The sequence below is a fragment of the Ailuropoda melanoleuca genome, chromosome 7 (genome assembly GCF_002007445.2).
Source record: "Ailuropoda melanoleuca isolate Jingjing chromosome 7, ASM200744v2, whole genome shotgun sequence".
NCBI classification, from domain to species: domain Eukaryota; kingdom Metazoa; phylum Chordata; class Mammalia; order Carnivora; family Ursidae; genus Ailuropoda; species Ailuropoda melanoleuca.
The window spans coordinates 66,954,002-66,967,898 of NC_048224.1; the positions used below are offsets into that span (position 1 = coordinate 66,954,002).

At 47.8% G+C, this 13,897-nt stretch overlaps 1 protein-coding gene across 1 annotated transcript in view; it reads left to right on the forward strand.

Moving 5' to 3' along the window:
• The window catches only part of ATP8A2 (ATPase phospholipid transporting 8A2), a 498,496-nt gene extending 484,902 nt beyond the window's left edge, over positions 1-13,594 (forward strand). Inside the window, exons 34-35 of the mRNA XM_034663775.1 lie at positions 775-866; positions 6,963-13,594. Of these exons, the coding sequence (XP_034519666.1) occupies positions 775-866; positions 6,963-7,060 (190 nt within the window). The 3' untranslated portion in view covers positions 7,061-13,594. The remainder of the gene's footprint in view (positions 1-774; positions 867-6,962) is intronic.
• Positions 13,595-13,897: the final 303 nt, after the last annotated feature.

The following is a 13,897-nucleotide window of genomic DNA, read 5'->3' on the forward strand; positions in this document are numbered from 1 at the left end:
CCTACACTCTGAAGGGTTTTAATCAGGAAAGGATGCTGTATTTTGTCAAATGCTTTTTCTGCATCTATTGAGAGAATCATATGATTTTTGAATTTTTCTTTCTGGATAAAATCTAAGACACTGATAGATTTGCAAATGTTGAACCACTCCCTTTCTGCTTTATAGGAATAAACAGCGGCTGTGTGCTATATTTCATTACGGTAGTGGCAAACTTGAAGGGAACCATTTCAGGGAAGCCAAGAAGAGCTCCTAATCGTTGTGTTTTCTAAGAAAACTCACCTTGATTTTAACTGTTTCAAAATAACAGTCAGGTTGTGCAGAAAGAAATCGGTCTCTTGCTGGAGACCCAAGGCTCTTGCCCTTGGTAATTTATTGGCTCAGGAAGAGGTGGCTGCAGGTGGAACGGAGGTTTTAAGACATTTACCCTAGAAACAGATCACTTCTTGCAGAAGCCTTCTGGAAAGCCAAGGGTGTGCCTGGTATGAAAGGGCACTTGTAGTGCACTTCAATTAAGAGGAAGGCAGCTTTGAGAGGCATTCTGTACAGGACAGACTGGAAACAGAGCGCCTTTTAGAAGAGGGAGCAGCACACTCAAGGTGTCGAGATAGCATCTACTGTACATAATAGAGCTGCTTGCCAACCTGGACATTTTTCCTGACATGAGGAAGCCTTTTTCCCCTGTCCGTTTTATTTTTGCAACCTCAAGTCACTGGGTGAGGCCCTTTGAGAGGTGTGCACATGAACCGGGACTGACTGCGTTTGATCTGCCTACAGGATGAATGAACGTGACCGTCTACTGAAGAGGCTCAGCAGGAAGACGCCGCCCACTCTCTTCCGGGGAGGCTCCATCCAGCAGTGTGTCCCCCGTAAGTAGCCCTAGCCACATTCTGTCAGCCCGACCCCGGGCACGCAGGGAAGGCTGTGGCTTCATTAAAGCATGCCGGTGCTGACAGGGCTGGACCCCAACCGCTGCCAAGCCAGAGTCCTACATTTGGAAGGGGAATTTGTGTATTTGGCCCAGTGCGAGCGTGGCTTGAGTGTAGGTAATTCCCTGGGACCCCATCAAATGCCTGAATGACAAAAATCCTGAAACTTAAAATCCTGATGTAGTCGAGATCCTTCTGTCAGCCTCCCAATAGGATTTTGTTCTAAGGCTGAAATGATCTTACTTTTAGATTATTGCCCCTGAAGATAGCAATATGCACTGTTTTAGTTAACATTAGCTTATTAATTAAAATAATGACAATCACTGGGGAAAAAAACCTCTGTACTTATCCCAGGAAGGGTGCCCTGCATCTAGCATTGGTGCCCCACTCAACACCAGAGGCCAGGCCTGGTTTCTGCTGAAGGGACCAGACCTAAGCCAGTGTCAGTGGATTTGTGCCAGACACCAGGAGAGCGGGCAGGAGGCCATGAAAGAGAGATGGTGGCAGAGCTCATGGGGTTGTGGGGCTATTTCAGCAATTCAGCCACTTGAATCCCTGCTTGGGAGGGGGAAGCATTGTTAGCACAGGTTTCCTTCAGGAGGGGGTCATCTGCCTTCCCCAAGGTGAGGCCTGTTGGCATGTCATCATCTGTCACCTGCTTCTGCCCCTCCGAATCCCGCCTCTTTTTCCAGAATCCCCTCTCTTGCACGTGTATGTCACATCTCTTCAACAACACTGCTTCCTGCTTCCCTTTCTCTCCTTGAGGTGTTCAGAAGGAAACAAGAACAGTTTAGGAGAAGTGAGGAATCTTTGTATCCATAGTACAGGCATTGAGGGGTCTGTGTCAGGTTCAGCTGAGCCCCACCCAGCAACAGATCTTCACAGATTTTCTAAGAGAGAAGGAAAGGGGTGTACTCCCTCTCCTCACTTCCCCACATGGAATACCAACATGGCAGACAGCTCCATGTGGTGCTTCACATGCTTTATGTGCCGTTCCCGGGAGGAGGAGGTTTCAGCCCCAAGAGCACCTGGCAGAGGCTCAGGTCACTATAGTAACTGGCCCAGTGGGGCCCAGTGATCTGCCTCACAGCCATGGTCTCTCTGAGCCAGGAGAGAGGTCCAGTCATGAGGCTTGATGGTGCAGTCCAGGGAGCGAGGTCTGTGGGGCCCCACTTCTGGAGCTGGGCTGCCTGGGGGTCCTCTTCCAGCTCTGTCACTTTTTTGTGCACTTAGGTAAGTTAACCTCTCTGTTTCTATATAGGTAAAATGGAGATGATGTAAGAACTGGGTTTTTGGGTAGAATTAAATTAGATCATTTATACAAAGAGCCTAGAATAGTACCTGACAATAATGGAGCCCAATAAATGTGAGGTATTACTGGTTTTTTTCTGCCACTAGTTGAGTAACTTTGGGCAATGTACATATTTCTCTAAATTTCTGCTTCCTCCACTGGGAGAAAAAAAGAAATCTAATAATATACATCTAAAAGGAAAAAAAATAGTACATATCTTACACGGTCTTTGTGAGGCTTCAAGACAATGTATATAAAGCACTTCTTTCTAGCAGACACAGAGAAAATGAGTACTGATTCTGTAAACAGTGAGGTTCATGCCATGGAGCCCTGCTGCTTCTCTAATAAATATTTCATAATAACCCTAGGAAGAATATATAAGATACATATATTGAGATCAAAGACCGAGTAAGAACTTTTACAGGAGGGTCATAAAATGTCTTAAAACAACTACTAAAAAAATTTTCTAAACTTGGGATTTTGAAGGACAAAAGAAAATTAGAATGAACAAGTACAAGAAATTAAAAAACCTCTAAAATCACACCACATTTTAAAAATACCCAGCAACTAATAGTAAGAAACCGATCGATAACCAAACGTTCTGTCAGTAACAACCAGAGAAGGCCATGGAGCAACCAGAGTGGTCCTGGTCTGTGAGAAGTTCTGCGTTCTCCTCTCAGCTTCCGCCTAGCTATCCTTCTGAGTCTGTCCTTCCGCTGTCCTTAGCCTGTCTTCCCAGGAAACTGGAAGGAAATCTGTCATCTTGGCACCCTTTTTAATTCCTTACAGGACACCAACACACAGTATTCATAACTGAGATCAGCATTTCCTACAGTCTCATTTCCTTGTTGTCCTCATGGTCATCCCCATTTCTGTTGCTCAGGAATCTTTTTCCAGACAGGAAACTTCAACTCTCATGAAGATGTTATCAGAGCTACTTAAGGGGAGTTCTGTTACAAAATAATGGGGGGAAAAATGACATGGTTTTATGGACTTCACCAAATGTTCTATCAGGAGAACACAAAACAACTAAGACACTCCCCTCCCCTCCATCTCCTTTCACCTACCCCCATTCTGCTCCCAGATTCCAGCTGCAGCTGAGCATTTAGGAAGAAGATACACTGGGAAGCCAGCCTGGGGAAGTTGAGGAGTTAGGTCCATGGACGGCTTTCTCAGGCCCCCACCATTACTTTGTGGCTGTCAGGACTTCCTGAAAGATGAATGAAAGTGGGAGAGGCTAAGAGCTGGAGGCTTCCTCTGAGCTCCCCATTTGGATGCAAATGACAGCTAAATGTTCATCAGGCAGAAGCTGGTGACCTGATGGTGCATCTTTGTCAGGCTGGGGGGTGTAGGCTGGACAAGTGGAGGCTAGTTGGGTGGCTATAGTCTCTCTTGCCCCACTAAAGCTTTTCCCATTACAGCCTTAACTCCCACCAGGCCCGGTTTCTGAGAGGAAAATATTGTATCTGAACCAGGGAGATACGCCTGCTCCAATATAACCCTACCAAGCCATCCTTCTTTCTTCGTGAGTTGCAGAGTTCACTTCAAGTCTTGGTGGAGGCTAAGAAAGTCTAGTGAGGAAAGTCTTAATGCATAACATTCTGGAAACAAGATGGTGGATGCAACCAATGAGAACTGCGGGACAAGCCCTTTGGTCGTGACCCCTGGGTACTCAGTTTACCCTGAGAGGAGAGATTTGGTATTGGGAAGGTCCTCTCAAATGGATACCCAGAAACCCTTCCCAGTCTGGAGTGGCTGAGTAATCTAGCAGAAGACCCTTGTGCCACTGGGACAAATACAAGCCACAGATGCCTTCCAGCTATCAGCTGTGTCTCTGTACCAGCAGGCATAGGCAGGATGCAAATGAAAAACAGAAGAAGCAAGACAAGGCTTTTGCTCCTTCCACTTGACCAAGGAGTAGGAAATTCTAGATGCTAAGCTACCTTTCCCAAAAGGACACTCCCAAAAAATGTTTCTTTTCTTTTCTTTCTTTTTTTTTTTTTGTTTCAACAAGTTCCCTTCATTTCTTCCTCTCCACCAGGACCCCCTCCAAAAAGCCCACTAAAAAAGATAGGTAGCAGCTGTTCTATTTGGATGGGTTGTTGCGACAGATGCCCTTCTTCTTTGGTATGGAGGTAGAGGCTTCTTCCTTTGGTGCTGAGTGTGAATCACCCCTGAACGAAGGAGAGGGTTCTATTGCCTGGATATAGTTATCCATGGAGAAACCTGGCACCCATTGGGAGGGCGGGAGCTCTGAGGGAACCTGGACCTCACCTGGTCCCAGGCCCTTTGTTTCACAGAACAGTAAACTAAGAAGACCCAAAGAACTTAAAGAACCCATGGTCCTGTGGCCAAGTTACTGCCAGGCAAGGAATAGAAGCATCCTTCTTGCCTCAGACTCTGGGCCCCTGGATCCAAGATGGAAGCAGAGCAGGAGGAGAACGCCGCCTTCAGGGTGGAGAGCTCACTAGTCCTCAGCCTTCCACCAGAAAGGCTCCTGGAGAGCATGTAGAAGGGGCCCCCCTGCTTGAGATCAGAGCCACATCCACCTGGGGTGGTACTGCAGGCCACAGGACAATCACTGCATGACCCCCACAGGAAAGCATCAAATGTTTACTAGAAATGTTCCCTTTAAAGACCAAAGAATAAAGATTATGCACATTGACCACAGAACACAGCCTTGTGACTGGAGGAAACAGTGTGGTTTGCTTTGAAACATCCCAAGGAAAGGCATATGGTCTCGGACTGCAGTCAAAAAGCTGCACAAAGAGCACCTTGTCTTAGAGGGGCCACCACAGCACAGGCGAGGGAGGGAGCCACCCCTCAGAAGCCAGACAAAGGACGGCTCCTTGTCCCCGGGGCCTCACTGATCAACTCATCCCAGGAAAATCTAAAAGTTCTCAGAGGAACAGAGGAGAAAGGAGGCATTTCCTCCTCAGATCCCATGAAGCCTCTGAAGGCTCCTTGTGTGGAAAGCCATCACAAGGAAGTTCAAGTGCCCCTCACCCAGCACCCTCAGGGCCTCCCTCTCTGGGCCTGTTCCTGCTTCGCAGCCCGGGGACACTGCGGGCTCCTGGAGGCAGCCAGACTGCACCACGGCTGCCAGCTGCCACACAGTGCAATGTTTTGATTGGTGAATTTGGTTTTGTTAGAGATGGAGGTGAGCCAGTAGATGGAGATCTCCCCGTAGAAGACTCCTTTCTGTCTTCATCCTTCACTAGTTCTTGCTTCGCTCCCACCAGCCCCTGCTATCTAGCCCAGGTCCTTCATTGCCTCCCAGGCCAGCTGCGCAGACAAACCCTCGCCTCCCAGTGTGGCCCTCCTGAGCCCCGGGGTTTCCTCAGGCGGTGGCCAGGAGCGCGGGGTCGCCAGCCCCGGGTCAGAGACTCTGGGTTACAAGCCTATGCAGGGTGCAAAGTCACCCTGAGTGTCTTCCACCAGAGCCTCTTCTCTGCTACCCCTACCAGGACTCCGTTACAGGTGGCTGTTTTATGTCTTTATAGTTCGGGAACTTTCCTTTGTGAGCCAAGTGTCTGAGTAAAATAATTAGCAACCCAGGAGGTGATACATGGGCACGATTTCTGATTTCTTTTTCCTCTTTAAAGAATGTGACAGTGAACTAACCTGTCCGCTGACTAGTCACATATACACATGGATGGGAGTCACCCTTGTCAGACACGTTACTGTTGTTGTCTTTGGGTCAGAAAGCCTAATCCAGCTGTGGGACTTTTCCATACCCCGGACCCAGAAAGGTTAGCCAACACAGAGATCTTGTAAATGCTCCTTCGGTGGGAAGGACCAGATAGGAAGGAGGGCCTTACTTTGGGTTTTTGAATGTTGAACCTCTCCCTCAAACTAGAGACTCAGGAAGAGTGTGGGTCCTGAAAAAGCACTGCCTGGGTTTGGCTCCCAGCTCTACCACTCACTAGGTCTGTGACCTTGGGCAAGTCACGGGGGGGAGGAGAATCACCCCTGCCTCAGTTTCCCCATCTGTGAAACGGGAAGAATACTATCACCTGTCTCATGGGGCTGTTGGGGGGAATGAATGAGCTGTTTGTGCATCGTACATAGAACAGGCCCAATACACAGAACATTTGATTGTGGTTGGCAGCTGCTGCTAGTATTATTATTGGAACTGATTATAAGAACTGGCCTTCCTGTGGCCTCTTGACTTTATTTTGTGAACTTTTCCTTTATTTCTACAAAAATAAGCCCTCTGTAATTTCTGATTACCCGTCCACATCAGTCCCATGTAAAAGCATCACGTTCCCATGGCCAGTTTTCCCTACTAGGGTTGCGTGTGTGTTCCCAGGCCTGTTTATAGCTTCATCAGTTGACCAGCCAGCCTGCAGTTTCAGGCAGCTTGAGACACTTCTGGAGAGAGCAAGTCGCCTTTCCTCTTGATGGGCACTGGGAAAGTACAGACATGGACCAGTGACCCACTGTTTATACTTCCCAGGCTGAGCTCAGTGGCAGGGAGGCCAAACCCCTCCCATCCCAGCCTCGGCATCGGCAGCCAGAACCCGTCAGGCCCTGTCTGGTCAGGCCTTGCCCTGCTCCGCCCCACACTCTGCCCACGTTTCCCTTCCAAGCCACAGGTCCGTCCTGGGTCCCCACCTGCCTGAGGCTGGTGAGCCCAGTGTGGCAAAGGTCAGCTGCCATCTCCCACAAAAGCATTTTCTTCTAAACACCCCGTGCTCCCTGATTCTCCTCCTCACCAACCCCCGTGTGTGCTCCTCTTGCAGATGGGTATGCCTTCTCTCAGGAAGAGCATGGAGCTGTTACTCAGGAAGAAATAGTCCGTGCTTATGACACCACCAAAAAGAAATCGAGGAAGAAATAAGACGGGAGTCGTCCTGATTGGTCCCAGGAAAGAGATGCGGTTTGTTGCACCCAGTGTTAACACATCTCTGTCAGAAGAGACTGGTGTCAGCAGCCAAAACACCATAAAACCCATTTCTGTGGCCTTAGCCAACCGGTTTGTTAGTTACACATTCCCCCGCAAACCTGAAGTAGATGCCGCAGGGGAAGCTGTTCTGCCCCTTCCAGTCCGTCCGCAGTGCTTGGCCTAACTCCTGTTTACGCTGTTAGGAAGCATTCGACTGTGCTCTGTGAGGTGTGAAATTAAAAACGCTCTGTTTCATCAATATTTAAACATCAGTACTAGTTGTTCTGGGAGAAAGGTAAGGGAGTTTTATGTTGCGTGAGAAACCCATCTTGTGGAATTGGAGTGGGGGCAGGCTCCTTTCCTGTTTCATTCGCTCACAGATGAAGTCCACCAGCCGCATGTGAACTCCGTTGTAGGCAGGTTGATGCTTTGATTCCTGTCTTGTTTGTACGAAGTGGGCATAAACTTCTTGATTGCGGTGAAATCACAAAAATGTCTATCATCAGGGTGATAACCCTGAGAATGCGTCTCTGAACCTCTTAGCCACACTCCCGGCAGGCGGATCCGTGTTCTCCTATTCTCCTGCACTCTTCCCAGGTGCCTTCCTGGCTGTCGGGCTTCCCTCATCTCAGACCTTCTGCATGGCTGACCGCTGTGCTCAGCGCATGGCAGCTGGCGCGCAACTACCCAAATGTGCACGATTTCTTGTCCTAACACAGATTCAGATATGATGCGAGATATCCCCTCTGCCACCTCCCTTCTCCTCCCATGACTAAGGAAAAGAAGCATAGCTATTCGAGTATATTCTCAATGTTCATCTGCCTCTTCCTGACCACAGAGAAGCCCGCAGGTCAGTGTGTGGTAGTTCGCGTCAGCGCTCCACTCTGGTCAGGCTCTCAATACTTATTCCCCATCCTCCAGGCCACTGGACCTCGGGCATTTACTTCAATGAGACCCACACGTGTTTGTGCGGGAGTTCAAAGCCCATTTTGGATTTTCACTGTGGGAAACCAGTGAACAGATAGCATGTCTCCCCAGCGAAGGGACACACCTGTCACCCTGTAACTCTAAAATCAGGCAGAATGAGTGAACCCAGTGGGAGAGGAGGGGCCCCTGAGGCTGGTGGAGGAAGTTGACCATCGAAGGGGACAGCGAGAGGCGAGGAACATGGAGACCCGGGGAGGAGGACCGAGAGGACATGTTAGCCAAGTCTTCCCAGTAGATACCGAAATCAAGCCCGGAAGCCTGGGCTAGACAAGACTTTGACATGCAGTTTTAATCAGTGAGAATTCCAGACATTTCAACAAAATGCCCTTTTCTATATGGATGAGGTTTCCATTCTTATCCAGTCAGTGGGAGACACAGGCACCTCTGAAAAGAAAGTGTCCTGACTCTAAGACATGGAGGAGAAGTGCTGTGTCACTGACTTCCCAAACTGCGGAGTCCCACCTTCTAAATTTGGACGGAACTTGCGTGCCCTCAGGCGTGAATATGAGCACCTGGAGCCCTTAATAAATGGCCAGCCTGGAGGCACGTTCTCTCCTCTCGGCTTTGGTTGCCAAACCAGATTTTTGGATGGCTTAACATAAATACTTCTGGACAGCTGTTACTGCTTAAAATGGCACAGTTCTGGGGGATGGCTGCACTAAATTGGGAAATAAAACAATAGTGCACTTTCCTTCCTTATCCTTTATTTTTGGAGCATCCACATCTCGTTGGGCATTGTAATAACTTAAACTATGTTTTGCATTGACAAAGAAAACTAATCCTTTACTTATGATGTGACCAGGATCCAGGGAGGGCTTAAGGGGAAGCAGAATAATGCAGTGAACAGGTGAGGCTTAGAAAATTGCCATTCCTTCCTCCCCGAGGTGGTAAACCATTTTTAAATACTAGAGTACCCGGTGAGATGAATCCCTGAAGGACCATCATGTAGGAATTACAACCCCCTGGAATGTGCCTGGAATTAACACACCAGACCGAGGTCTTCATTGGACACCCAGAGAGAAGATGTCCTAAATATAGAGGAGAGATGAAAATTTGAACTGAACGTGTATTAGGCATCCTGACTCTTTGGTTTCATTTGGAACTAAGCCTCTGCAAAGGGGACTCAAACTCATTCTTTGTCAGACACTTAGCTCTTTCTTAAACTTGAAGCCTTCTGAATTAGATTTGTGAATTACAGTCTGCGTATGTTTTGTTTGGGGCTTTTCATTTTTTACTTTATTTTTTACATTAAAATACAGTTCACATTTTCTGAGATTCAAGTATAATTTCCGATTCTTTTGACAACTGGGCTTAACAGTGTTTACGATAATGAAATGTGCACACAGAAGAAAACATTGGATGGAATACCTTTCTATTCTATTAATTCTCGTATGCGATTAAGTTATTTGATGGCCAAATGACTACATTGGGCTTCAAGGAGGAGCAGCTGTCACTGTGTGTGATGTATGATATTTAGCCGTGGCCAACTCGGGGGCTGTGTCATTTGTCCTATCTTCAAACTGAGGTCAGAGTGTCACACAGGCCCCTCCCCAGGGAGCAGGGTGGACTGGAGTAAGTTGCATACTCTGGCTGTCAGCTCTGTGGAAATGCCACATGGGACTTGTCACTCTGCCTCATGGTAAGTGACATACGGGCTAGCAGGTCATACTTGGTCAGCACTATAGGGCCGGCCTCTGGATTGGCTTAACGTAGCGGACTCCGCTGAGGCCGGGCCTTGGTCTGCTGTTGCACACGGACTGCCGACTCTTATTTCAGAGAGTGTGTTCCGTTCTGGCCGAGTCTGTAGAAGGAAGAGAGCAGCCCTTCTGTGAGTTAGCTCTGAGTTCCACCACACGCCAACATGGACCATCAAGGGGGGGCCGGGGAAGTGCTCATTAAAAAAGCGGGATCGGAGAACAGAATAAACCAACCATTTCTGCCTGGTTGTCCAGATTAGCACTTCGTTGCTGATCAGAATGGGCTTGATCATAATTTTGGCGTGTGGCTGATGTGTCCATCCCGCCTCTCTGTGGAATATTCAGGACTTCCTGACCAGTGTTACATTCTGCCATCTCCTGGCACACGTATGATCATTCTGGGGTGGCGGGGGTCAGTAGAGCATATAAAACCTGTGCTTTGGAGAAAGGAGATGCCGTTGCTTTAACATTCGTGGAGTCATATCCTAAAACGTGAACCTGAGTTTTGGCAGAGCATGGCTGGGAACTCCGTTGACATTTTCTTTTCCTTGACAAGGCTTCAAGTCTTGCTGTAGGGAGCTGGCAGTAAAAATCAGTGATAACGTGTCAAGAAGCAGTGAACAATGAAAAAAAAGTGAGTATGAGTAACTAATGTCTGAAAATGCATATAGATGTATATATTACAGGCTTTACATTTGAATATTTTTAGAAGAAAGCTATAGTCTGTAATCTCCGTTTGTTATAACAATGACCCTTAATCTCATTTTTTGAAGAGAATTTCTTATCCTATTTCTGTTCCTAGGGGTTTATGTCTTAGACTATACGTTGAATAGAATGTTTGCAAAACTCTGCAAGAGGATAAGGTAGTCTTTGGCCTTGAACATGGGAAGGAAATGCACACATTTCAGCTGGCATTTGGCTTACTGCCAAGGGTCATTGTCCCAAGATAATTCAATGAGCGATTCAGCCTCAGCATTTGAAAGGTAGACTTCATCTCCAGGGATCCATAAAAAATGGGAACAGGGAAACTGTGGTGAAGCAGAGCCCGAAATAATCACCTGGCAAAGAAATGAGTTTATCAGGTCAAGGTAAAGGTTGGCATCCCCCATCACATTCGTTAAATACTTTCTTCATGCCAATGCTTGTATTAGCAAATTCAGTAATGATGGAGATAGTGAAAGGACACCCATCCCCCCTGAGAGGGGAAGCATACATCAGTTGGCTTTGTTGCTGTTTCTCCATTGGCTGAAGACAGTTGTTGTCTCAGTACAGCCTTGGCGGAGAGTAGCCTCATCCTGGCCACTTTCCCATCCTCAGGGGCAATGAGGATGGTGAGAGTGGTTTCCCGTGGGTCTTAGAGGTGAGAGTCCAAGGTCCCCCAGAATGTATTAATAAGTATCCCCAAAAGGAATAGACCTGAAATACTCTACCTTGATGTGTTGTACTCGTCATTTATTTTTTTCTCAGCAACCCGTGTTGTCCCGTAGTACACATTTCCCTCGACATTACAAGAGCTTCATTGAATGCCAAGCCTCCCCTAGCACTCTGTGGAAAGCTCTGTCTTAGCTTGTTGGGTCTGAGTGTGGCCAACCGGCATGCAGTCTTCAACGGGAAGAAAAGGCTACTACTGAGCCAACAGTGTTCAGAAGCTGTGAAACAAAAGGGGGCAGAAAAGAGGCGAGCTCACCCTGTTACCCCACCCTGGGCATAATCCATAGCTGTTAACTCTGACAAACACCTCTGCTCCCCTGACTAAGGGGAGACAAAAGAGTGATTCTTTTACACCGGGCTGGCTCATTTTCAATGACAATCTCTTGCCCTAGTTGCCTTAGAGACATCCACTCTGCTCTTTCTCTCAGGCTCCAGACCAAGAAAAACATGCTCCCAAGATTAGCCCATCCGCATTTCTTTTGACCTGGCTAAAGAAAGAAAGGAGACCTGTTCCTTTTACAAGTCAGGAACAAAGTGTCAGGTGGCTTTGATTTATGACAGAAATAGGAAGAAGAAAGTTGAGGTAATAGCGCTATCCAAATAACCCTGCCCAGGAAACTGAGGGGTCAAGAGAGCTTATCAAGAGCCTTTTATAGGCAGGCTCTTCCGTATGGCAGAGAAGGGGCCAGACGGAGGGGGACAGCCTGAAGGTGAGGATGTGAACCCACTTCTTCCAGTGACGTTGGATTCATTCCCCCCTCCCGAAGACCGCCACGAAACTACAGATGGATCAGTAAACACCAGTTAAAAAGTGGAAAAAGAAAATCTGCCCTGTCCGAGGGCTTCTCTCCTTCCCACAAGATCCCTGCACAAGTAGATATTTTGCAGGTTTGTTATTAATAAAATGAGTGTGTGTGCTGACACGTGCATTCCTCCACCATCCTTCTCCCATGTTGCCGGTGATTGCTGAGTTCAGAAGTGTGCCTGGCTGCTTCCCTAGGAAGCCTCCCTCCGCAGGGCCCTGCTACCAGCTGCAGCCCAGCCAGCTGAAGGGGTGGGGCCCGCGGGGGCTCCGCCAGGAGTGGCCAGGTCTGCAGCCTGCCTGCGTCATCCTTCCCGCAGGTCACTGAATTGCTGTCTGAATGCAACATCTTTTGGTATCTTTCTCATGCCTGCAAAGCCGTGTGCCCTCCTGTCTGCTGTCACATCTGTGCTCATATTGTTTAAATATTGTTTGCGACAGGGAGATTTTAATCTGGTTATGCAGAGGGAAGCGGGGCTGTGGGGGCACATTTAATTGGCTCCCAGCAGAGTAGTGAGCGTGTCTATGGAGTGTGGGGTTTTTTGTTCCCTCCCTCTAGAAGTGTTACCATTTTCACGTCCTGTTAATGTCCTCTGGTTGTTAAATTACAGCCGCACGTTAGAGCGGAGCTGGGCTCCCTCCTGGAGTGAATACAAATGAAGGGCATTTACTTGTATTTTTAGAGGTTTTGGAAAATGTAGTGATTTGTGGCTTTGATCAATTCTGTTGACTGGTATATGTCTGCACAAACCTGTTTCAAATAAATCTTTTGTTAAATGATTGGACCGTGTTTTATTTTGGAATTTTCTCTTGCACTAATAAGCAGTTGCTGCCGTAGGGACTTGGGGCGTAATACAGAGGTTCTGTCAGCAGGTGCAGGCCATGTATACACTCTGCCCCAAGAGCTGATGGCCAAGGAAACGCTGTTCAGTGGAGGAGCGCAGAAAAATGTGAACTGTAGATTAGCATGAGCTCTGCCAGTCCCGGGACCCCTCGTGAGAGCAGAGTACAAGAGGCCACAATGAATGTGGGTTGATCACACAATGGAAAGAACCAAGCATCTAAGGGCTTCTCCCATCAGTTATTGGACTCCCCTTGGTTTATCTCCGTTTCCCTGCAAACTGAGATGTGAAAAGTTCAAATTCTGTTGTCAAGCATGAAATGACAACACCGTCATTGAAGGGGTGCCGAACATGCTACCCAAAGTATGCCTCTCTGACATATTATTTTGAATTGAAGGCCATTGAGAAACAGCAGATGCAGGGACGGCTCTCTGACCTCCCCCTTCTACCTAAAAGCAGGTCATAACATTGCCACTGAGAAAGGTACGCTCCCTGCACAGGGAAGAGAATGTTCTTATCACTGGAGACGGGGTGGACGCTGGATGGACCTGTACGAACGAACCTACTGAAATAACCCTGACCTTCCATTCGTTTCCCCTGTATCTTTCCCAAGGAAGGTCCTACAGTTTACTGCCACAGCCAGAGCCCCTTTGTCCGGTCCCATTCCCAATTTCTCTCTCTTTGTGTGAAAAGGTGTATAAGCTTCTAGATCTAATGGCTTCTCAGTGTCTTCATCTTCCTTCTGAGGATTCCCATGTACATGTAAAAATACTAAATAAACATGTATGTTTTTCTCCTGTTTGTCTTATGTCAATTAAATTCCTAGGCCAGCCACAGAACCTAAGAGTTTAGTAGAAGGAAGGAAGTTTCTTCTCCCTTCCATTATTTTAAAGGGAGTAAGGGGACACCTGCCTGTTCCCTGAAGGTACCCTAAGTCACATTTAGGTAAGCATCCACTGTGTCGAGGTTCCCTGGGATAGACAAGTCACACAGCAGGGGCCACATTGCACCTGGGGTAAAAGGGGAGCTGGAG